Here is a 25,781-nt window from a genome sequence, read left to right as displayed (position 1 = left end):
TGTTTATATTCAAATAATTTGCAGAGGTATGGAGAAAATGTACGAAGTCATAATGCTCATTTGGAGAGCAGGTGAAGGCCCAATTGGCATTTTCTGTGCTGTAACAATTCTGTGATTATTGATAATGCTATTAATATCATTGCCTTGACAGAAATATAAATTATTTGACTAATCTATTATCTATTGACTAAAAAAGCAGTAAGTACAAGAAATATAGAAGTACAAGAAACTCTCTCATTGCATTGTTCATAAAAGCACCTAAAACTGAAATATCTCTCCAAAGATTCTGTCTGACTAATCTGTTCAGTGTTTATATTTTACATTCTGGTTCAGGTTTCCAGCAGCTTTTTTTTTGAAGTTTTTTTGGCTTGGGAAGTTGATTCACCAAGCAGCTGTGATAAGCCAGCTTTCATCTGCATTCCTTGTTGAACTGGCTGATCATGGGTAGAACAAGATGACACTATATTCAGCCTCAGCAATTATGGATATATTCTCTAATCTAATACACTACACCTGCTGCTCATGAAAATATCATTATGAGAGACATACATTGAAACAATCCAGCCCAGCATGAACTTGTGCAGCCAGTTAGGTCACAGGTTTGATTTCAATAAGTGAAACTATAGGAAAAAATCTCACTTTCCACAGCTCTCAAACAGAAACCGATGATCATGATCTTCTGATTCCCAGTGGAATTCCATGTAATTACAGGGTTGGTCCTGATAAATATTCTAAATGGATGGGCTGTATATTTACAACAATAACAACAGCATATACAATACAGGTTCAAACTAAAATGTAACTGTTCTATAGAACTAGGGCCTGGGTTTTGTCTCACCTTCATCATTTCTTTGGACAGATCTCTCATGGTGGCTTGAATTTCAGGGATTTTTACTAAACTCTGCATGGCTTTCATCACCTCTGTGCTCTTCTCTAAGGAACCAGTGACTTTCGCTACAGCTGTGAAGAAAGGACAAGGATAAGAAAATGCTCATCTTCAGTTAACAATCTATAGCAATTTTATGACCATTTCATGATGACTTAAAAAACAATCAGGGCTCCAACATTTTGAATAGAAAATCTCCAAAAATAGTAATTAGTGTAATACTTACCTATAAATGATCAAAATGAACAAGAGGTCCAAGCATGTTGAAGCTCTTAAATTTAACAGCAAAAGAGTCCAGAATGTGTTTGGAAAACTTGGCTAAGCTCATTTCAGTCAAGACATTTTTAATGATCTTGTAATGTGGGAAGTGGATTGGTGATGCCTGTCATACTTAACAAGGGGCATAAGGGTGGACCTGTTAATGAATCTGGGCATGCAAGACAAAACTGGGAGAAAGTGAAGACTGTAAAAGAGCAGAGACAAAATATGAAGCACTGTTGCTGATGCTGTAATTTTGTTACCAATCATTAAATAGGCTCTATTTTATATAGATAATTGAGAGTGCAGTTTCCAACTGTTATGTGGGTCACCTTACACCATAAAACATATTTTTGCATTTTATATGTGTTGTTACCGTGCAGATTTGATGCACCTTTTTAGGGGAATAAAATATAATTTACATATTGCATCTTATCATTAGAGCTGTAGACAGCAAATATGAAATGATGCGTAGTCCTTCCCCATACTACTCTCTAGTCATTTACATTTGAGGATTCCGACAGCAGGATATCTTTGCTAATGTGTTTTTTAACATTAAAATGCATTTGCTCTGGTTATATATTTTTGAAAACTAAAATTTAAGTAGTAACAGTGACATTCGGATTTAATCACAATTAACTGATGAGATTATTATTCTCAAAACGTATTTGAATAGGTACTCTCTTCTTCACACTGGCACTGCCCCCTTCCCATGTCAAGTTCGAGAAATGTCTTCTTCTAGTTGAAAGGGTAACTATCTCCTCTATTGTCTCATTCAGAGTCACTACTTAAAGACTATAGGTCACAGGAGAAGAATTAGATCATTCTGCCCATCATGTTTACTCCACCATTCATTGAACATAGAACATTACAGCACAGTACAGGCCCCTCGGCCCTCGATATTGCACTGACCTGTGAAACCAATCTGAAGCCCATCCAACCTACACTATTCCATATCATCCACATCCTTAAAGTTGGCAAATCTATTACTGTCGCAGGCAGGGTGTTCCATACGCTTACTACTCCCTGAGTAAAGAACCTACCTCTAACACCTGTCCTATATCGATCACCCTTCAATTTCAAGCTATGTCCCCTCGTGTTAGCCATCACCATCAGAGGAAAAAGGCTCTCACTGTCCACCCTTTCTAATCGTCTGATCATCTTGTATGTCTCTATTAAGTCACCTCTCAACCTTCTCTCTAAAGAAAACAGCCTCAAATTCCTCAGTCTTTCCTCATAAGACCTTCTCTCCATACCAGGCAACATCCTAGTAAATCTCCTCTGCACTCTTTCCAATGCTTCCATAATCCTCCTATAATGCGGCACCAGATATCAATGTGATATCATTGATACTCTTGGTTTAACAACAGATTCTAAATAATATTATGCTTCTGACAAAGAGTGGGTGGGAATAGCTCATCTATTGTGAAACCATTTGTCAAGTATGCCTCTCCAAAGCAAAACATCATACCTCAGATATATACTGCTGTCAGGATAAATAGGTAGATCACCAGGGAGTAGAGAATGTGTAGGTGATTAGAATATAATAGATAACAGTTGCTTAAAAACAAAGTTATATTAAAGCTTTTTTTAAAAAAAAACATCTGATAAAACATTCTTCTGGGGTATATTTGAAACCATTCTGGTGGCACACATGTCGGTAGCAATTCTAAATCACTTATTCTACGTATATGGGCAGTTAGAGAATGTTACATTTCTGCTTACAGTATTTTAGTATTTTGATTTATTCATTTAAACTCTGAAGAAGTTATTTTCCTTGGAAAATTCACTATCAGATAACATATTTGAGAGTTTGAGCACCACCCCCACTATTTAGTACACAATGCTGTTAAAGCCTTAGGACAAAAATACATTGCCTGCATTCATGAATTATCATTTCTTTTAACAAACCATAGATGTAACAGCATCATCTACTTTATATAAAAATCCAGCAATTATGAGAAGATGAATCTCCAATCAAGATAAAAGCGACATAAACTTGCCCCTCTACTTAAATGATTTGAAATGAACATACTCTTTACTATAATTCTAGTGCTTTTAAGAGTTCAAAAAACACAAACTTAAGTCAAGGCTATCTTTAATATTTTCATTACATTTCAAAATAAAGGTCATTTGATATTTAATTACTATTTCCTTATAACTTTGGAATGCTTAGAGACCCTTATTTGAAACCAGGGCCAAAATTATAAGCAGCAAATGAAATTTTAAATTATTATTTCTAAACTGCTCAAGCATATATGGTTTTTCAATGAAAAGCTATGTTGGAAGTATTAAAAATAAAGTATTTTGGGGGAAATGTATTAACCAATGTTCAATCCAGCTTGGTTGGAATGGGAAGTGAGTTTTACAGTCAGAATTTGACAGCATGGAAAGAGACCCTTTGACTCACTGTGCTTGAGTTTGTAATCAAGTAGCCATTTACCCTTTTCCTATTTTATAGCACTTGGCCATAGCCTTGTATGCTATTAGGCTTCATGTGATTATACTTCTTAAACTTGTGATGGTTCCTGCCTCTAACAGCCTTTAAAAGCAGATAGTTTCAGATACTCACTGATGCAAACATTCTTCCTTAAAATCTCTCTAAACCTCCTCACCTTTACCATAAATCCTCCTCCCACAGTCCGAAGATGTGCAGATTAGGTGGATTAGTCATGCTAAATTGCTACACGGTGTCCAGGGATGTGCAGGTTAGGTAGATTAACCATGGTAAATTGCTACATGGTGTCCAGGGATGTGCAGGTTAGATAGATTAACCATGGTAAATTGCTACACGGTGTCCAGGGATGTGCAGGTTAGGTAGAGTAAACATGGTAAATTGCTACACTGTGTCCAGGGATGTGCAGGTTAGGTAGATTAACCATGGTAAATTGCTACACTGTGTCCAGGGATGTGCAGGTTAGGTAGATTAACCATGGTAAATGCAGGGTTACGGAGATAGCATAGGTGTTTGGGTCTGGGAGGAATGTTCTTTGGGAGGTCCGTGCAGACTCTATGGGTCAAATAGCCTCTTTCTGCATTGTAGTGATTCGGTAATTCTATTAGTGATTGTGCACCACAGACCAACACCAGCACCTCCACAACATCTCTTGAAGGAAGTCTTTTTTTAGATTAGATTCCCTACAGTGTGGAAACAGGCCTTTCGACCCAACAAGTCTACACCAACCCTCCGAAGAGTAACCCACCCAGACCCATTCCCCTCTGACTAATGCACCTAACAATATGGGCAATTTAGCACGGCCAATCCACCTGACCTGCACATCTTTGGATTGTGGGAGGAAACTGGATAATCCAGAGGAAACCCACACAGACACGGGGAGAATGTGTGTGTGGAGTTTGCACAGTCGCCCAAGGCTGGAATCGAACCTGCGACCCTGGTGCTTTGAGGCTGCATTGCTAACTACTGAGCCATCCCTAAGGAGTCTTTTCAAAAACAAAGTACAGGGCCAACATCTTCATGTCCTATCGCATTAAAATCTGCTTTTCCTCAATTCAAAACATTTATATCTGGTCTACCTTTGACCTTTTCCATGACTATCTTAGTTCTTATTGATTTATGATCACGATCACCGAAATGCTCTCCCATAGATACCACCCTCTAAAGTTTTCACAGTTACCCATCCCAGTTAATTCTGGCGAAGTTGAAATCCCCTATAACCTTTTTACTTTTACACATCTCTGAAATGTGCCTACATTTCTGTCCTTTTACTTCCTGACTGTTTGGGATCTATAGTATACTCCAAATGTGACTGCCCTCTTTTCATTTTTAAGTTTCACCTATTTGGTCTCAATTGAGAAGCCCTTACAAGATGTTCCTCTTTATTGCAGTAATTGACTCCTTGATCAATACTGCCACACTACCTCCTTTTATGCCCTGCTATGTCTCACCTGAATATTGTACACCCCAGAATATTGAGATGTCAGTCCTGCCCCTCCTTCATCTAAGTCCTCATGATAGCAATGTTGTCATTTGGGAGTCTTAAACTGATCAGAATGGGTCCAAAGCAGTCATCACAAGAATTTCAAGAGTTGGTTATTGCATTTTTCTGAAATTGGAGCGACAATACTAATCACTTACCTAGCTGGTTTTTCATGCTCATAAGGACAGAGTTCATTTGAGCTTTTGACGCATACAGCTTTCCCACAGCCTTTCTTGAATGCACAATTTCTTTAGCTAATATAGTGCACACATCCCTTTGGCCTTTCTTTGCTGCATCTTTTACAGATCGCTTGACTTTTTCCTCTTCTCTTTGAATATCTAACAAAGAGATAAGAAAGTATTTTAAAAAACACATCTCTATAATGCTTTACTTATTTAATGGCTTATCTTCACTTCAGTATCGCCAAGTACTGCAGCAGTTCAAGAAGTCAGCTCACCACCAATTTGGGATGGGTAAAAAAATGCTAGTCTAGCCAGTGTTAGCCACATATTACGAATACATCTATTTTAAAAATCACGTTCCTTAGGCTGCCCCAACAGGTTTCAGAAAATTATCTGAAGTGCACTTGTGGGGAGTGGTGAATCTGGTAGACATTTTGCACAAATGATCCTACTATCAGCATTACCTAGCCAGGTAATGAAACGTCTGGATATCAAACCTACAGCTCAGCGAGCAAACCTACACCCTAAACCTCAACCTGAGCTACAAACCTTCACAAACCTTGCAAAAAACATCAGAATTCACTGTGTTTCTTTAAATAACGTCATTTAAATAAGTTAATAAAGTTGGCAACATCCATCTGCACGAATCAATGGGTTTCAAAGCACTGCCGAGAAAGCAGCGCATCCTCAATACTCTGCAGGATTGCCAGCCAAGATGGTACAAACTAAAATTCTGAAGTGAAATTTAAACAAGTGACCTTCTTAGTTAGAAAAATTCCAGCATGGTCTGCATAATGGCATTTTTTAAGCGCTTAGTCATTCTATCTAAAAAGAAACATGCAACTTGTAAAAGATTAATGAGAAAAAAAATTGTTCCTTTCAGAAAAAAGCTTGCAAAGTTAATAGGGACAGAAATTGAAAAAAAATGCAAAACTTGCCAAAAGGCAGGAGGAAACAACATGCAACCTCAGAATTTATAGAGCATATTGTGAACCATACACACGCACTTTCAATAATTATCATTGGGCAGCAATCAAGAATAGGCATCTTATATAATTGTTCCTCTTTTGCTAACTGGGGGTCAGTTAGCTCAGTTGACTGGATACCTGGTTTGTAATGCAGAGTGATGCCAATAGCATTGGTTCAATTCCTGTACCAGTTGAGGGTGTTGTGAAGGACTCTCCCTTCTCAACCTCTCCCTTTGCCAGAAGCATGATGACCTTCAGGTTAAACCATCGCCAATCATCTCTCTTCAATGAGACAGCAGCCCTATGGTCTGGTAAAACTTTGGGCATTGCTAACCAGGAACTTCAAAAAAATCTGCATTTCTCCTATAACCATCCTGGCTGAGACTAACCAACTCAATGCAGGGCAGTGAACTGGTGACCTTTTTAATCAGTGACACGCACAATCGGAAAGGCATTATCACCTTCTTATAAAACCTGCATCAATTCAGACTAATTAAACTGCCCTAAGGATTACGATGTGGATGTGCCAATGTTGGGCTGGGGTTGACAAAGTTAAAAATTACAACATCAAGTTATAGTCCAATAGGTTTATTTGTAAGTACAAGCTTTTGGAGCACTTCTCCTTCATCATGTAGTTAGTGGGGCAGTATCATAGGACACAGAATTTATAGTAAAAGATCAAAGTGTCATACAACTGATGCAATGTATTGAACAAACCTAGATTGTTGTTAGGTCTTTAATCACTTGGAATGTGTTGCAGATTTTGATTCATTAATATGTAAATCCCAGAACTTATTTCAAGTCACATTTCCAACTCTAACCTCACACTTTTAATGCATTGTCTGAGCTGAGATGTCACTCTTTTGTTATAACACCTCAAGCTATCTCCGGAATGTGACTTGAAAGAAGTTCTGGGATTTACGTATTCATGAATCGAAGCCTGCAACCAGGTGATTAGCAGCAATCCAGGTTTGTTCAATACATTGTGAGGGGCATTGATAGGGTAAACAGACAAGGGCTTTTCCCTGGGGTGGAGGACTCCAGAACTAGGGTGAGAGGGGAAAAATTTAAAAGGGACCCAAAGGGCAACATTTTCACAGAGGGTAGTGCATGTATGGAATGAGCTGCCAGAGAAAGTGGTGGAGACTGGTACAATTACAACATTTAAAAGTCATCTGGATGGGTAAATGAACAGGAAGGGTTTAGACGAATACGGACAAGTGCGGGCAAAGGGACTAGATTAGGTTGGGATATCTGGTCGGCATGGACAAGTTGGACTGAATGATCTGTTTTTGTGCTGTACATCTCTATGACATTGCATCAGTCGTATGACACTTTGATCTTTTACTATAAATTCTGTGCCCTTTGATCGTACCCCACTAGCTACCAGATGAAGGACCATGCTCCAAAAGCTTGTACTTCCAAATAAACCTGTTGGACTATTATCTGGTGCTTTGTAATCTTTAACTAAGGATTGTGGAGTCACCTATGATACTTTAGTTATCTAAACTAAGCTGGTCTCTCACTAAACATAGATAATTGATAGGGGGTTTAAAGATTATCACAGATATAGGTTGATCTTTGCTAAATTTGGAAATCATGAACTAGAAATATTTTGGTAGTATTCTTTCACAGACTTTCTGTATTTATTTCTTTGTATTTCTTTGATGCTTTTTAAATTCAATTCATAAATCCCAATTCTTAAGAACAGGCAGCAAAGAGTGGCTAATCAGCTCATCAAACATGGGCAGCATGGAAGCTCAGTGGTTAGCACTGCTGTCTTAATGCCAGAGATCGAGGTTCAATTCTACCCTGGTTGTGCACAGTTTGCACGTTTTACCCGTGTCTGCATAGGTTTCCTCTGCTTCCCTCCCATCGTCCAAAGATGTGCAGGTTAGGTGGCCTGGCCATGCTAAATTGCCTATAGTGTCTAAGAATGTGTAGGTTAAGTGCATTAGCTGTGGGATATGCAGGGTTATAGAGTAGGACGGGGTGGGTCTCGGTGAGATACTCCTCAGAGGGTTAGTGTGGACTCGATGGGTCATATGGCCTGCTTCCATCCTGTAGGGATTTTATGTGGAATAAACAAACTTGACTGTTATATTAATATTCTAATTGTAGAAACCTGTTCTTTCAAACAGCACATTGTCACTGGACTTGATTAGACTCTAAGAGATTAAATTAGAATGGCTCAGTTTTGATTTTTTAAATTCACTCATGGGTCATAAGCCTCAGTGGCTGGCCAGAACTTATTACCTGTCCTTAGTTGCCCTTGAGAAAGTGGTGATGAGCTTTCTTCTTGAACTGCTGCAGTCCATGTGCTGTAGGTGACCCATTAGGGACTAAATTCTAGCATGTGACTCAGCGATACTGCAGCAGCGATGATATAATTTGCAAGTGTGGATAGTGACAGGCTTGGATGCAAATGTGCGGGTGGTGGTGTTCCCATATATCTGCTGTCCTTGTTTTTCTATATGGAAGAGATTATGGGTTTGGAAGGTGCTGCCTTGTGGATCCTTGGTGAATTTCTGCAGTGCATCTTGTAGATAATACACGATGCTGCTCGTGGTGGATGGAGTGGATGTTTGTGGAGGTGGTACCAATCAAGCGGGCTGCTTTGTCCTGGATGGATCAAAAATGAATCAAGTATAGCGAAATGTTTACATAATACCCATTTTTTAAAAGAGAAAACTGTTTCCAACACAGAAAAGTTTGGATGAAGGAAGTTTTATTCTAGATAAAAGAAAAACACAGTAGATGTTAAGATTTGAAATAAAAACAAGGCGCTAGGGAAATTCAGAAGTCTCACAGCATCAATGGAGAGAGGGATATGTTAATGTTTCAAGTCCAATATGACTCTTTAAGATACCTGCCGAGTTAGGCTGGCATTGACAGATTCCTGGTAAACAGGGGAATCAAGGCCTATGGGAAATGGGCAGGAAAAAACTTGAGAGGAATGTTGGATTAGTCATGAATCTAGATTAGAGCGGTGCTGAAAAAGCACAGCAAGTCAGGCAGCATCCGAGGAGCAGGAAGATTGACGTTTTGGGCAAAAGCCCTTCATCAGGACTGAAGGCAGGGAGCCTCCAGAGTGGAGAGGTAAATGGAAGAGGGTGGGGCTGGGGAGAAGGTACCAAAGAGTACAACAGTTGGATGGGGGTGGAGATGGAGGTGATAGGTCAGAGCGGAGAGCGGAGCGGATAGGTGGGAAGGAAGTTTGGCAGATAGGACAGATCATGAGGACAGTGCTGAGCTGGAAGGTTGGAACTGGATAAAAGTGAGGACTGCAGGGTAAGGTGGGGGAAGGGGAAATGAGGAAACTGGTGAAGTCCACATTGATGACCTGGGGTTGAAGTGTTCCAAGGCGGAAGATGAGGTGTTCTTCCTCCAGGCATTGGCTGGTGAGGGAATAGCGGTGGAGGAGGCCCAGGACCTGCATGTCCTCGGCAGAGTGGGAGGGGGAGTTAAAATGTTGGGCAGTGGGGTTGATTGGTGCAGGTGTCCCAGAGATGCTCCCTAAAGCGCTCTGTGAGAAGGCGTCCAGTCTCCCCAAAGTAGAGGGGACCGTATCGGGAGCAACGGATACAATAAATGACATTGGTGGATGTGATGGTAAAACTTTGATGGATGTGGAAGGCTCCTTTGGGGCCTTGGATGGAGTAGAGGGGGGAGGTGTGGGCGCAGGTTTTGCAATTCCTGTGGTGGCAGGGGAAGGTGCCAGGAAGGGAGGGTGGGTTGTTGGGGGTGTCCTTGCTGCAGTTGGAGGGGTGGGGTTTGAGGGCGGAGATGCAGGTTGTGGATGAGATGCATTGGAGGGCATCTTTAGCCATGTGGGAAGGGAAATTGCGATCTCTAAAGAAGGAGACCATCTGGTGTGTTCTGTGGTGGAACTGGTCCTCCTGGGAGCAGATACGGCGGAGGCAGAGTAATTGGGAATACGGGATAGCATTTTTGCAGGAGGTAGGAGGCGTCTGGCTTGAGCGGTGTAGAGGTCAATGTGCCAAACTACCACTGCACCCCCCTTATCCACTGGTTTGATGGCGATGTTGGGATTCCTACTGAATTGTGGAGCAGGCTCGAGAAGCTAAATAACCTGCTCCTTTTCCTATTTCTTTGGTCTTGCAGTTTCTCTAGCACTTTCTGTCGTTATTTCAAAGCTACATTCTGTTTGCATTGCTTGGATGTTTTTGCTCATGAAAACCTCTCCATTTATGAAATACTGTGGACACAACACTGTACTAAAACTCCAGACCTAGGCCTATAGATTTCACTTTATTCAGTGTACAGCACTAAAACATTCAATTGAATCATACAGTAGAAATATAAAATCTTTACTTACCTCGGATTTGTCGGTCAATCACCCTCATTTCTTTTCTTATTTTTAATGACCATTCTGTGACCTAATCAGAATCAAATTTTAATAGTATTAAAACCAGATAATTTATTTTGAATAATGTTAAGATCAAACTCCTGAAATGTTCTATCTAATGGCACTGAGAGTGTACCACTGTCTCAAACAGTAGCAATTCCATGCTAGGCCTCATCTTCTCACAAACAACTATGGTATCTGTGGACCAATGATCCTTGCAAAGTCTTCTTCAGTAACATCTATCCCACAGACTAGTGAACCATCAGCTTGATGTACTCATATTCACAAATCATAGCTTACAATCAATATCCTGGATACCCCATTACTATCTCTGGCTGTCCTGTCCTACTGACAAGAAAGACCCACCACATGTTACAGCAAAATGGTATACAGCCAGGAGGGAATAACCCAGAGTCAAAATTGTCTCAAACACAATGAAGTTTCATGGCATCGGGTCAAACATAGTCAAGGAAACCTCCTGCTGATGACCACATACTGCGCCACCCTGGCTGATGAGTCTCCACAGTGTGGAATATCACTCGAGGAGAGCACAGAGTAGAAAGGCCAAAGAATATATACTGGGGTGAGGGACTTCAAATGTCCATGATCAAGGATGGAGCAGTAGCATGACTACCTACAGTCCTAAAGAATGTATCTGTCAGATTGGTCTGCATCAAGTGTTGAGGGAACCAACAACAGGGGAAAAGCTATTCACCTTCATCCTTGCCAATCTACCCAGTGCAGATATATCTGCCAATTACAGTAGGAGCAACCATCACATGGTCCTTGTGGAGCAATGCTCCTATCTTAATGGTGATACTATTCATGTTGTGTGACAATGCCACATGATAAATGGAACAGATTCAGAACAGATCTAGCAGTGTAAAACAGGGCATTCACGAGACATTGTAGACATCGTGCAGCAGAATTGCATTCAAGTATGATCTGCGACTGCACAGCCCAACAAATTAATCACATTATCATGAAGACCTAAAAATAAGTTAACCTCCTTAAGCTACCATGCAGGATTGCATGCGTACTAAATAATGGAATGAGCATGCTATGGCCAAAACCAATGCAATCCTGCCATATCCACTCATGAATGGTGATGGAAAATTAAACAATACCTCCATCCTTAAAGTTGACAGAACCAAGTACCTTATGCAAAACACAGGCCTAAAGCAGAAGCAACCATCTTCAGAGGTGTAGAGTGAATGATCCATCATGGCATCCTCCAGAGGTCCCCAATATCACAGAGGGCAGTATTCACTCCATTCTTTGAGAGTGATAACGACGGTAAAAGCACATGGAATCTAGGATAACTTCACAAGTTGGATCCAAAATTAGCTTTGTGGTAGGAGACAGAGCGCGGTGGCTGTTTGTGTGACTGGAGACCCCATTCAGTGGTGTACAACAGATCAGTGCAGTATCCCTTATATTTCATGATATATATATATTTAAGAAAACGTGAGGGAGATTAATATATAAATTTGTGGATGACACAAAGATTGGCCAGGAGTTTGACAGTGAGGAAGAAGGTCTTAGGATACAGAAGGATATAAACAGAGCAGGTGGACATATCACTGGCAGATGGAACTTAACCCTGATTAGTGCAAAGTGATGCACTTCGGAAAAAGTAACAAGATAAGAAGGCATGGCAGGAGACTAGAAGGTCTGAGGGAGAGAGAGATCTTGGGTGCTTCTCCTCAGATCCCTGAAGATGGCAGGACAGGTTTACAGGGCTTATGCCTGAAACATAGAGTCTCCTGCTCCTCGGATGCTGTCTGACTTGCTGTGCTTTTCTAGAGTTTTTGACTCTGATCTCCAGCACCTGCAGTCCTCACTTTCTTCTAGGCTTACAGGGTAGTTAAGGTGGCAGATGGGTCACTTGTTTTTATCAGTCATGGCATAAAGTATAAGAGCAGGGTAGTTACATTGTAGTAAACTTGGATTAAGCCACAGCTGGAGTAGTGTGTGCAGTTCTGATCACCACCTTACAAAGGAAAGATGTGATTGCACTGGAGGGAATGCAGAGGTGATTCTCCAGGATGTTGCCTGTGCTGAAGCAGTTTAGCTATGAAGAGAGGCTGGGTAAGCTTGGGTTATTTTCTTTAATGCAGAGAAGGCTGAAATGGAACATGATTGAGGCATGGACAAGGTGGATCATTTTCAAGGGGGCATAATTTTAAGGTGAAAGGCAGGTGGATTAGAGGGAATTTGTGGACAACAAATTCACTAAAAGGGTGGTTGGAATCTGGAATGTCGAGCCTGCAAGGGAAATTGAGGCGGGAAACCTCACAAATTTTCATAAGTACTTGGATAAGCACTTGAAATGTCATTACATTCAAGGCTCTGGAGAAAGTGCTGGAAAGTATAGATTTAGTTTAGTTTTTATTGGTATGGACTCAAAGGGCCAAAGAGCATCTTCTGTACCATATGATTCTATGATTCATTAGTATCTTTCTATAGAATATCAAGAAACAGGTGGAGACACTGGATACGGCAAAAGCTACAGGCCCCGATGACATCCTGACAGTAGTACTGAATAGCTGTGCTCCAGAACTAGCAGTATGTCTAGGGAAACTGCTCCAACACCGACATCTTGGTTACAAGGAAAACTAGAGCTGGAAATGTGTTGCTGGAAAAGCGCAGCAGGTCAGGCAGCATCCAGGGAACAGGAGAATCGACGTTTCGGGCATAAGCCCTTCTTCAGGTTTCCTGAAGAAGGGCTTATGCCCGAAACATCGATTCTCCTGTTCCCTGGATGCTGCCTGACCTGCTGCGCTTTTCCAGCAACACATTTCCAGCTCTGATCTCCAGCATCTGCAGACCTCACTTTCTCCTACAAGGAAAACTAACCACGAACATCCTGTTTATAAAGAGAGAACAAATCCAAACCCACCAAGCATCACCCTTTTAGTCTACTCAGAAATCAGCAAATTACTGAAAAGCATGCTTGACAGCGTTGAGGGGAGAAACTTGATTGTCAGTGATGCTCAGTTTGGGTTCCACCAGTGCCACAAATCAGCTTTGATCAAAACATGGCCAAAGAGCTGAGGTGTTCAAGAGGTGAGGTGACATCAAGGCAAAATTTGACAGAGTGCAGCATCAAGGAACCTTGATAAAATTTAAATTAATGGGAAATTGAGGAGAAATTCTCCACTAGTTGCAGTTACAAAGAAAAATGGTTGTGATTGTTGGAGGTTAATCATCTCAGCTCCAGGATATCTTTGGAGTTCCTCAGGGTAGTGTCCCAGGCCCAAAGAACTTCAGCTACTTCATCAATGACTTTCTCTCCATTATAAGGTCAGAAGAAATGATTGTGGATAATGACTGTACAATGTACAATTCTTGACTACTAAAGTAATTTGTGTCTGCATGTGTAAATGCCTGAACAACATCCAGGTTTGTAATAACAGGTGGCTTCTAATAATCGTACCACAAATTTCCTGGCGATACCAATTCCGACAGGACAAAATGTAACCATCTTCCTTTGATATTACCATTAGGTATTACCATATCACCCTGGAAAGTTATCACTAACCAGAAACTGAACTTAAGACTAGCCATCCGAATACTTTGGCTACAGGAGCTGGTCGTGGCTAGGAATTCTGCAATGAGTAACTCACCCCCTTACACTCCAAAGCCTGTACACCAACTACAAGGCATAAGTCAGGATTGCAATGGAATATTTTCCATTAGCCTGGATGTGTGCAGTTCCAACAATACTTAAGTAGTTCAACACCAACCGGGAGAAAAAGCTTGCTTGATCAGCATCCTAGTAAGCAACTTGTAACCACCTCAAAACATGCATGCCCCCACTACCAATGTACATTGGAAGTAGTTTGCACTATCCAGAATCTCACCAAAGTTTTTCAACAGCTCTTTCCAAATCTGTGACCCCTAACACGTAGGATGACAATGACAGCAGATGCATGGAAGCAAGTTCTCCTTCAAGTTACCTACTAACTTGACCTTGAGTAAATTTGCTTCAATGTTACTGAGTTAAAATCCTACACCACCCTCCCTAACTGTACTGCGGGTGTGCCTGTACCACATGGACTGCAGCAGTTCCCCACCACATTCTTAAGATTAATTAAGAACCTAGGCAATAAATGCTGGCTTTTCCAACAAAGCTCAAATCACATGAAAAAATATTAACAAACCATTTGATAAATAAATTTTGGCATTATTAATGGGCATCCACATCTCAAGGATTAATTTTTGAAAATTTCTCAGAAGTCTTATAATACAGAATGAGGTCATTTGGCTAAAACATGCCTGCACCATAATTCAACATGTTTTTATAATTCAGATAGAAATTAATAGCTGGACTGTCATTAGTACAGCTGCAAATACAAAGACAATATTAATTTCAAATTATCAAAAAATGTAATTCTCCAAAGTCCAGCAATTGCAGTAAACCTCTCTATTACAATTTTAAAATATGAGAACCTTAGACTGGTCACGATTTCAATGGTCTGACCATGGAGAAAATACCGTGTTACTAAAAATAGTGACCAATCTAAGGTTGTCATATTTTAAAATTGTAAAAATGATCAAAAGCATTGGGGAATAATAATGAATCTGTAACTAATAAACAAGAAGAATTCACTTTTCTAAAGCATTCATAATATTCAGCGGACAGAATGAGACACATTCTTTACCAGGTCTGATTTTTTAAAAATGTTTTCCTAATTGGCTGGGGTTTGTAAATCTCTAACCTGGAATTATACAATCTCAGGGAAGTAGGGACTATATTACAATGTACTGCAGAAGTTTGGGACAGGTAGGACTCTGCATAAAATACATGTCCAAAACTGCATTAAATACCATTTCTCATTAATTTCTACACTCAATACTGGCCTGCACTGTTCCTCAGTCCCTAGTACAACTGTCATCCTGCACAAACCACAACTGCAGAACTCCAGAAAGGATTTTTAAAAATATATTTATTCACTGGTCAGGCCAGAGCTATCCCTAATTGTCCAGAGAGCAGTTAAGAATCAACCACATTACTATCGGTCTGAAGTCACATGTAGGCCAGACAGTAAGAACAGCAGATTTCCTTCCATAGAGGTTTCTACAACAATCCACACTGGTCCCTAGTAGGTCAGATTCTAGATTTTTTTTATTGAAATCATATTTCATCAACTACCCTAGTGGAATTCAAACTCATCCCAAGTTTTGGATTGCTGGTCAGTGACATTTTCATTATGCCATCACCTCCACAATTCACTCGCTTCTCTGATATCCAATTACACAACAAAATAGCTTCAACTTAAGTATTTTATTTCTTCATCTATAACTCTAGACAGTGACTATAATACTCAATGAGAAAAAAAAATGCTGACACAAATTTGGTTTTCTTCTACTGAAGAGCTAGCAGTAAATTGCTGTCTCAAGTAGGTGAACTGAAGCCCTAGCCTCATTAGAAACTGTATCAACTAAACATATTTACTGTCAGCTTGCGTACTTCACTTTGTCCTTAACAGTTATCCTAGAAACTTATCCAATACTTTAGAGGAAATACAAACAGATTTAATATTTTTATATCACATTTACCTGCCTCAGTGCTTGCCACAATGACACTCAGCTATTTTTAAATGTAATCCCCCAAGTAATGGCGGAGACTTAGCACCAATTTTAGAGGAACTGGTAATGCAGTGTAATGTCACTGGGTTAATATTCTAGAGACTAATGCCCTGGAAACAGAAGTTAAAATCCCAGCATGGTTACTGTTTGAATTTTAAATTTAATTAATAAATCTGGAATTGAAAGTTAACTTTCAGTAATGATGATCATGACAATTAGTGACTGCTATAAAAAAAACTTCCTAGTTCACTAATGTCCTCTATGGGAGGAATTTTGTGGTCCTTTTCTGATCTGGCCCAATCTGCCTCCAAACTCACAGCAATGTGGTGGACTTTTAACTGCCTTGTGAAATGGCCCTAGCAAGCCAGTCAGGTCAATTAATGATGGATAATAAACACTAATAACATTCATAACCCATGAAATAAAAAACATTTTGTGTACCAAGGCATAGACGTAGTTAAGTGACACAACACCAGATAATTTGTTTCAGTGAGACTGATTGGGAGACACAGGGAAGAACTCCACTAACACAGTCTTTGAAGAATTCCATAGAATTGCTTCCATCCACATCAGATTGCAGTTAGGGTCTTGCTTTGCCATCTTACCAAAAAAGTTTGAATTTCACATTGTATTTACAATGAGCAGATGTATAGTGAAAGAGCCAGAGACTTTGTGGACTGGTTTACAATCTTCTTAATCAATGGTGACAAGTTAAACTCATGAAAAACCATTATAAGTAGGATTGCAACAAATAAATAAATTTTATGTTGTGCTTTTAATAGTAAAGCATTCCAGCAGCATTATCAGAAAAGGACAACAAGCCACACAAGGTACAGCATTGGGACAGGCATCCATAATTTTAGTTATACAGGGTCACCTAGAAAGGAGGAGAGGTCCAAAGCAGAGAGCTTGAGGAGAAAGTTCAAAATCTTGGAACTTTGATAAAGGAAATGGGGGGGTACACAAAAGGCCTAATGTCATCAGACTGGTAGCCTGTACAATTTGGAAATAATGGTGAGTTTGAGGCAGGTAGAGGTGAGGTAGAACGCTGTGTACATGTGGAAAATTATACTGTGTTTACAGATGATGTTACCAAATCGTAGCATGCAGATGAGAAGTAGGAAGGGGCAAGGAAAATGTACACTGAGCAATTCTCATCCTCCCAATGTTTACAGGCAGAAGCATCAAGTGTCCATGGAGCAATCCCTCTACCCCCGCTGTACTTATAGGTAACATCAAGTGCCTATGGAGGAGTCCCTCCCTCTGTATTTACAGGCAACTTGAAGTGTCTATGGAGAAACCACTCCCATTCCCCCACCCCCAGTATTTATAGGCAGCATCAAATGTCCATGGAGCAATCCACCACCACATTTACAGGCAGCATCAAGTGTCCACGAAGCAATCCTCCTCCCCCAGTATTCATAGGCAGCATCAAGTGTCCATAGAGCAATCCTCCTCCACCCCATCCCCTGTATTTACAGGCAGCATCAAATGTCCATAGAGCAGTCCTCCTCCTCCTGCTGCTCCCCCCCGTATTTACAGGCAGCACCAAGTATCGATGGAGCAATCCTCCTTTCCCCAGTATTTACAGGAAGCAGCAAATGTCCATGAAACAACCACTCCCCCGCAGATATTTACAGGCAGCACTCAACCAAACTCGCCACACCCCCACCTATATGACCTCACCTGACTGGCAGCCGTATCAGCCACTCAGTGAGGTCCGGGAACTCCAATGGACCAATGGCCTAAGACAAGAAAGAGGTGAGACCCCTCCCCTCCCCCACCGGTATCAGAGTAGGTTTCACGCTGCTGTGCCAACGGAAGGCCGATTGGAAAATCGGCCAGAAGACCACCCGGTCTTTAAACCCCACACCGGAAATAACAAACACGGTGTCAGGCCGAATTCACAAAGCCGCAAATCTGACAGCGGTTCCGCTCCCTCTGTGCAATATCCCAGCGAGCTCACTCGGTTTGGGTATAAAATGTGTGCCAAATTCGAATATAACACTGTTTTTAAAAATTGGTAACATAAGAAAATACCAAATCCTTGGGTGGCCGCTCCTGCGATTTACCGAACAGCCCCATATCGCCGAGCTCGAGCAATCTGTTGTCCCGCCCCTCTCGAGGCACTTCCGGTCCCAGTGACGTCAGCGGCTGCGGACCGTGTGCTCCCTTGGACTGCCGCAGGAGGCGCTGTGGCGGCAGACTACAACAAGAACTTGGATTGATGTAGCTACTTTGACCAGGCAACAGAGGAAGGTTCCATTCTCCTTCTATACTCATGTAATGCCTACCCCTATCACATTGTCATAATCACTGTTGTGGCGCAAAATATCCTTAGGAATTGGAAGGGGTGGGGGAACCGTTCATTAACAAAGTAAACATAGGGCTCTTGTAATAGTGTCCACCCAAATGCAATTATCTTGAAAGGTTGGGAAACCTGGATGAAGGTCATTACAGAGTCAGGAGGCATGAGGAGGTATTTGAAAACGAAGATGAAAACTTCAGAATCAAGGCATTGTTTGAGAAGAACCCAATATATGATCGCAAGCTCAGATGGGATACATGATTATATGAACAATATGTGCTTCAGTCAAGCAGTCTTGAATGACCTCCATTGCTAGAAGATAGAAAATGGGACACATATCAAGAATGCTTTCATCAAATCTAGAAGTAACATCTAGAGGTAAAAATCTGGAATTAAAATTCTAATGATGACTATGAAACTATTGTTGATTGTGGTAAAGATCCTTTATTTCACTAATATTCTTTAGAGAAGAAAACTGCTTTCCTTATCTGGTTTAGCCTATATGTGACTCCAGATCCCAGTACAGGAGTTGAGAGGTTATATTGCTGCTGTACAGGACATTGGTTATGGCACTTTTGAAATATTGCATGCAATTCTAGTCTCCTTCCTATCAGAAGGATGTTGTGAAACTTGAAAGGGTTCAGAAAAGATTTACAAGGATGTTGCCAGGGTTGGATGATTTGAGCTCGAGGGAGAGGTTGAATAGGCTGGGGCTATTTTTTGTGTGTGGAATGGGCTACCAGAGGAAGTGGTGGAGGCTAATACAATTGCAACATTTAAAAGGCATTTGGATGGGTCCATGAATAGGAAGGGTTTAGAGGGATATAGGCTGCATGCTGGCAGGTGGGACTAGATTGGGATGGGATATCTGGTTGGCATGGACGAGTTGGACCGAAGATCTGTTTCTGTGATGTACATCTCTATGCTGTTTGACTCTAACTGCCCTCTGAAATGGCCTAACAAGCCACTTGGTTGTAGCAATCACAACAAAGCCTAAAGAACAAGATAAAACCGGATGGGCCATCAGGCATCAATAGTGGCAAACACAACCTGTCAACCTTGCAACATCCTCCTTACTAACATCTGTAGGCTAAAGTTGGGGGGGCTGTCTCACAAACAAGTTAGGCAACAGTCTGATATATCAAACTCCAGAATCACACCTTACAAACAACAATGTTATCATTTCTTGGAGGTATGTCCTGTCCTGTCCCACCAATAGGACAGACCTAGCAGAGGTGGCAGCATAGTGATATATAGGAGGGAGAGAGTTGCCTTGGGCATCCTCAACATTGACTCCAAATCTCATAAAGTCTTATGAGACTGGTTACAACACAAAACTAGCACCCCTGCCTTGATTGATGAATTAGTATTCCTCCATGTTGAACACCACTTTGAGGAAGTAATGAGGATGGCGAAGGACCACAATGTACTCTGGAATGGAACGCATCAATGTCCACCACCAAGAGTGGCTCAGCAGCACCAATACTAACAGAGCTGGTCAGGTCCTAAAGGGCATTGCTGCTTTTGGTTGGATCTGTGGCAGGTGGTGAGGAAACCATCAAGAGGGAAAAACATATTTGATCTCATCCTTACCATTCTGCTGGCTGCAGATACATCTGTCCATGACAGTATTGGTGAGAGTGACAGTCCTTGTGGAGATGAAGTCCCACCTTCACATTGAGAACTCCCTCCATGTTCCATTGCACTATCACCTCGCTAAAAGGGTCAGATTTTAAATAGAACTAACATTCGACTTTTTTGTTGTCACATGTACCAAAGTACGGTGCAAAGTTTTGTTTTGTGTGCAGTACAGGCAGATCATAACATACAAGGACAAATAGACCATAGAGTGTTTAGAGTGAGGCATACAAAGTTACGGTTGCACAGGAGGTGCACAAAAGCAAGATCAACGTTAAATTTGAAATTAGAGACGTCCATTTGGCAGGCTAAAAACAGCGGGGAAGAAGCTATACTTGAACCTGTTGGTACTTGTGTTTAAGCTTCTGTATCTTTGCCTGACGGAAAAGGTTAGAAGAGAGTATAACTAGGCTGGGAAGGGTCTTTCATGATGTTGGCTGCTTTTCTGTGGCAACGAGAAGTGTAGATGAAGTTAATGGATGGGAGGTTGGCTTTTGTGATGATCTGGGCTGCATTCACAACTTTCTGTAGTTTGTTACAGTCCTAGGCAGGACAGTTGCCATACCAAGCCATAATGCACTCAGATAGAAAACTTTCTATGGTGCATCTGTAAAAGTTGGTGAGGGTCCTTATGGACATGCCGAATTTCCTTAGCCTCCTAGGGAAGAAGAGGCATTGTTGTGCCTTCTTGACCATTACATCCCTGTGCGAGGACCAGGACAGACTGTTGGTTATCGTCACTCCTAGGAATCTGATGCTCTTGACCCTCTTCACTTCAGCACCATTGATGTAGATAGGGAGTATCCTTCTCCTTTCTTCCTGAAGTCAACGATCAGTTCTTTAGTTTTGATAACATTGAGGGAAAGATTGTTATGTTTGAAACAGAACACCAAACATTCGATCTGCTTCCTGTATTCTGTCTTATCATTTTGTTTGATATCCAGTCTACAACGGTTGGTGTTGTCAGCGAACTTGTCGATGGTGTTTGGATGTATTTAGCTACACAGTCATGAGTGCACAGGAAGTATAGTACGGGGCTAACTATACATCCTTGTGAGCACTGGTGTTGAGGATTATCATAGAGGAGATGTCATTGTCTATCTTTGCTGATTGCGGTCTGCAGGTCAAGAAGCTGAGGATCCAGTTGCAGAAGGCAGAGCCGAGAAATAGGTCTCGGTGTTTGGAGATCAACTTGGCTGGGATTATAGTGTTGAAGATGGAGCTGTAGTTCGTAAGTAGAAACCTGACATAAGCCTCCTTATCCAGATGTTCCAAGGATGAATGTAGGGCTAATGGAATGGCATCTGCTGTGGACCTGTTGTGACATTAAGCACATTGCAAAGGATTGAGGCAGGCTGGGAAGCTAGAGTTGATGTGGGCCCTGGCTAGCATCTCAAAGCATTTCATAATCATGGAGGTCAGAGCCACCGGATGATAGGCGTTGAGGACATTGCATATGTTTTCTTTGGTACTGGGATGATGGTGGTCTTCACGAAGTAGGTGGGGACTTCAACTTGTAGCAAGGAGAGTCAGTACTCCCGCCAGCTTGTCTGCTCAGGATCTGAGTGCACAGCTGGGAACTCCACCTGAGCTAACCGCTTTCCTCGGGTTTACTCTCAAGAAGACTGATCTGACATCTGCAGCGGTGACTGAGGGAATAGGTGTGTATAGAGCTGTCAGGACAGGTGACACCGTTCCATTGGCATTCTGCTCGAACCGAGCGTAAAAAGCATTAAGTGCATCACGAATGAACATGTTTTTGTTCACTACTTTCTTCTGCTTCATTTTGTATGTCGTGTAGGCCTTGCCACAGGTGGCAGGTGTCCGTGTGGTTGGTTTGGGTCTCTAACTTGGTCCAGCAATGCCTTTTGGCATCTCTAATGGATTGCCATTAGAGGTCATATCTGGATTTCTTGTAAAGCTCTAGGTCATCTGTCTCAAATGCCGCATGCCTGGTCTTCAGTGGCCAATGGATTTCATAGTTTATCCAAGATTTCTGGTTGGGCAACATACGGATTGCCTTCTTTGGCACACAGTTCCCATTATCAATGAAAGGGGTGCCCAGTATATCAGTGCAATAGATAAGGGTGAAACACAGATGCTAGTTTTCAGCCAATTCGATTCTCTCCAATGTGATATCAAGAAACAGTTGGAGGCATTGGTTACTGAAAAGGAGATGGATCATGATTATATTCCAGCATATCAGAGCATAGACAGGTGATGTTAGGAACAAGGAAATAGGCAGTATTAGTGATGTTGTGAATATATGCCCAAGAACCAGCATGGGTTATAAATATCTGACTGGTCTTGAACTGTGTCAGTAAGAAAGATGGATTCAGTAGCTCAGAATGGAGTTTAGAAGAGGGACTGAAAACAAAGGCATCAATCTCCTTAAATTTATTTGGAGTACAACTAATAGGTGAAATATGCCTGATTATTCAATTTTCTAACTCAAATTTTTTCATCTCTATCTGTACCTTAATTAATTCCAGCTGTGACATTTCTTCCAATTCTAAACATTGATTAATCACTAGAAACATCTCATCATTATTAAATACATCTTTTACTTCTATCTTTAATTTGAATTCTAACTCTCACCTTAGCTTTAGTCAAGGATCCCATATAATCCAATATTGTATCTTGCACCTCAAGAAAACTCTTAACAATATTCAAAGCCATCTTCAAATTTTGTGCAATAAATTTCAGTGCCACACAACTGTTTATGTCCAGAACTGTCTGTTACTTTAAAAAGACACAGATTCCTCTTAAATTCAATGAATTAAAATCCCATAGCAGCCCCCAATTGCTGTGATCCCCGCTGATATTATCTGAAACTATCCGAAAACTGTTGATAGATGGTTTTAATTTAACAAGGTGACCTTTCATTAAAACATAAGCATGTAATACTGAAATTTTAGTTCTAACAATAAAACAGAAGTTTATGTTGCAAAAGAAAAAATAATCGAATGAACCAAGCTAGTTATATATGATCCAATTTGAATGCTCATAAACATAAGAAAAATAAAATCCCATCCATCCCAAAATCATCACTTTACACTCATACACCAGAGCAAATTTTCTTCTCTATCGCATCTGCAGGTTTAACTTAACTGTTTCTTTCAATTCTTACTCTTAAGAGTTTGGTGGTGTCTTCCGTGATTAGTCACATAACTGAGCTTAGACTTTCTCCCCTTTAAATAACATTTTAATGGTTTTAACCAAACACCTCTGATCTGGAACTTTCAAGCTAAAGTCCTAACATGGAGTTAACCTATTTCCTAACAATTCTAAATTATTTCCTTTCTTCAGATAAAATTTTTCATTTACCTCATTTCTACCAGAAACTCTGAGAAGTAAAAAGTAAAATCTTTCCATGTTGTGTTTTTCCCCTAACAAATCCTGTTCCTTTGAAACAGAAAGCAAGCTAATGCTGCTCAAAGTTTAGACTGCTCATAAAACTTTCCTAGTGTAAATAAATTATATTATACCTCAATAATCTCTCACATTCTTTTTAAGAAAGAGTAGTCCAGAGATACTAACAAGTTAATCACAGACCATCTAAAAAACACAGACCAAAATCTACATACCACTAGCTCAAATCTAAATTCTAAAATAAATAACATTTATTACATAATTATAACATACAACTTACATGCATGAGTTGTAAAAAGCTGAGAACACAATACAATCCTTTGAGGGATTTGACTCATCACATCCTGTCAACCAGAAAAAAAAACATTTATCCACTCTCTCAGTTGTCTGCTAGCTATTCTTCTTACAATGTTAATATTGAACTAATTACACCATGAGCTCCTACTTTGCATAATAACATTTTTATTGACACCTTGTTCAATGCATTCTAGATCTCCAAATGTGATACTCTATAGGCTTCCTTTTATCTAAAATGCACTCCCTTTGCCAGAAAGAAAAAAACAAAGAGTACTCCTTAAACAGAGAACAAAACCACTAAAGAATTCTGAGGTGCAGAGGGATTTAGATGTTCTGGTGCATGAGTCACAAAACATTAATACACAGGCACAGTATGTAATTGAGAAGCCTAATGGGATGCAACCCTTCATTATGACATCAATTGAATATAAAAGTAAGGATGTTCTGCTTCGGTTATACAGGGCATTGGTGAAACCACATCTCAAATCTGTATGCAGTATGGTCTCCTTTTTTTAAGGAAGAATGTGGATACATTGAAGGCAGTTCAGATTAGGTTGGAAAGGATATTTTCCCTTGAGAGTCATGCCAGAACTAATGGGCACCACTTTAAAATTAGGAATTTCCATTTAAAGGCAGAGATAAGGAGAGTTGTGAGACTTTGGAACACTCTGCCTCAAGTAGCTTTGCAGATGGGGACATTGAATGTTTTAAACAGAGATGAATAGGTTCTTGTCAAGCAGGGGAATTGAGGATTAGTGAGTTTGGATCTGAATGTGGCATTTGAAACATAGATGGAGCAGCCTTAATTCATTGAATGTCAGAGCAGGTTCAAGGGGTCGAATGTTCTACTTCTGCTCCAACTTTGAGTATTTGTATACAAAGAACATTTATAAATTACTTAGCCATGATTTCACTTTCACATAATTTTGCTGTTTTTTTCCAATTGCCTTGTGATTTTCCCTCATGTTGTCACCAATTCTTTTGCTAATTATGTGTCCTCAGATTACTGTTCCTCCTGCCACTGGAAACAAATTCTCATTATTCTATTAAAACTGATTGCAATCATAAAAGAACTGAACGTAAATTTTGGTAAGAGAAATAAAGATGCAGGTCTATAGGGAATGTAATTGTTTTGCTGTTGCAGACAGCTGACATCTACACAAATGTTACCCACCACTTATCAGTCCAAATAAGATTCCTCTGCCTCTTAGTCAGAGAATCATGGGCTCTGAAGGGATTAGTGTTTTGTTTAACGATGTTGAACCTGCAAAAAGAACTATCAAAATAATCGAGATGTAAGTAACTGAATGAATCTGTAAATTAGAAGTGGTGACAAGACAGGAGATAATTTTGCTGATAATGACAGTGCAAGGTTAGACGGATCAAGACACTTTTTAAAAATAAATTACTAGGTCCCCTTTTTTATGAAAAATAATGAGTGAATGAACACTCGGGAAAGCCAGGGTAAAAAAGGGGGCAGGATGCTCTTGATGCAAAGAGGAGGAGAATGATGTCGGGAAAAGGACCAAATGTAGTTTGTTTTTATATAATCATGTACATGCATAAACAAGGGGTATAATCCATGTGATAATTACATGCAACGTTGAATTGTCAGAAGGGCAATATAAATGTATGGGAGACATTTTATATCAGTAATCTGAGAGTACTCTCCTTGTGTGTATACTTGTACTGATCAACTACTGCTTGATTTACTTTACAGTGGAGTCATGTTGAAAACCTTTAATATTTCTACACCAGTTCAAACCCTTCTCCAGAGACTTGGCACCAAATCAAAGCTAATACTTGATGAACTACTGACAGAGTCATAGAGTTGTACAGCATGGAAATAGACCCTTCGGTCCAACCCGTCCATGCCGACCAGATATCCCAAACCAATCTAGTTCCACCTGCCAGCACCCAGCCCATATCCCTCCAAACCCTTCCTATTCATATACCCATCTTAAATGTTG

General features: G+C 40.5%; 1 protein-coding gene across 3 annotated transcripts in view; it reads right to left on the bottom strand.

The window, feature by feature from the left end:
* Nucleotides 1-25,781, bottom strand: part of LOC122556817 (charged multivesicular body protein 3) — a 68,162-nt gene that overhangs the window by 4,068 nt on the left and 38,313 nt on the right. The window contains exons 1-4 of one of the 3 annotated variants that reach the window (XM_043704145.1): nt 18,237-18,494; nt 10,572-10,632; nt 5,241-5,420; nt 839-960 (exon numbers count right to left, since the gene is read on the bottom strand). In XM_043704145.1, the coding sequence (XP_043560080.1) occupies nt 839-960; nt 5,241-5,420; nt 10,572-10,632; nt 18,237-18,479 (606 nt within the window). In that variant the 5' untranslated portion in view covers nt 18,480-18,494. Of the gene's footprint in view, nt 1-838; nt 961-5,240; nt 5,421-10,571; nt 10,633-17,882; nt 17,984-18,236; nt 18,495-25,781 lie in introns of those variants that run through there. The other 2 variants (XM_043704190.1, XM_043704400.1) reach the window with 2 other exon arrangements.

The sequence above is a fragment of the Chiloscyllium plagiosum genome, chromosome 1 (assembly GCF_004010195.1).
Source record: "Chiloscyllium plagiosum isolate BGI_BamShark_2017 chromosome 1, ASM401019v2, whole genome shotgun sequence".
NCBI lineage: Eukaryota > Metazoa > Chordata > Chondrichthyes > Orectolobiformes > Hemiscylliidae > Chiloscyllium > Chiloscyllium plagiosum.
The sequence above is the reverse complement of the archived record's forward strand: the minus strand, read 5'-3'. Positions and strand labels throughout refer to the sequence as shown.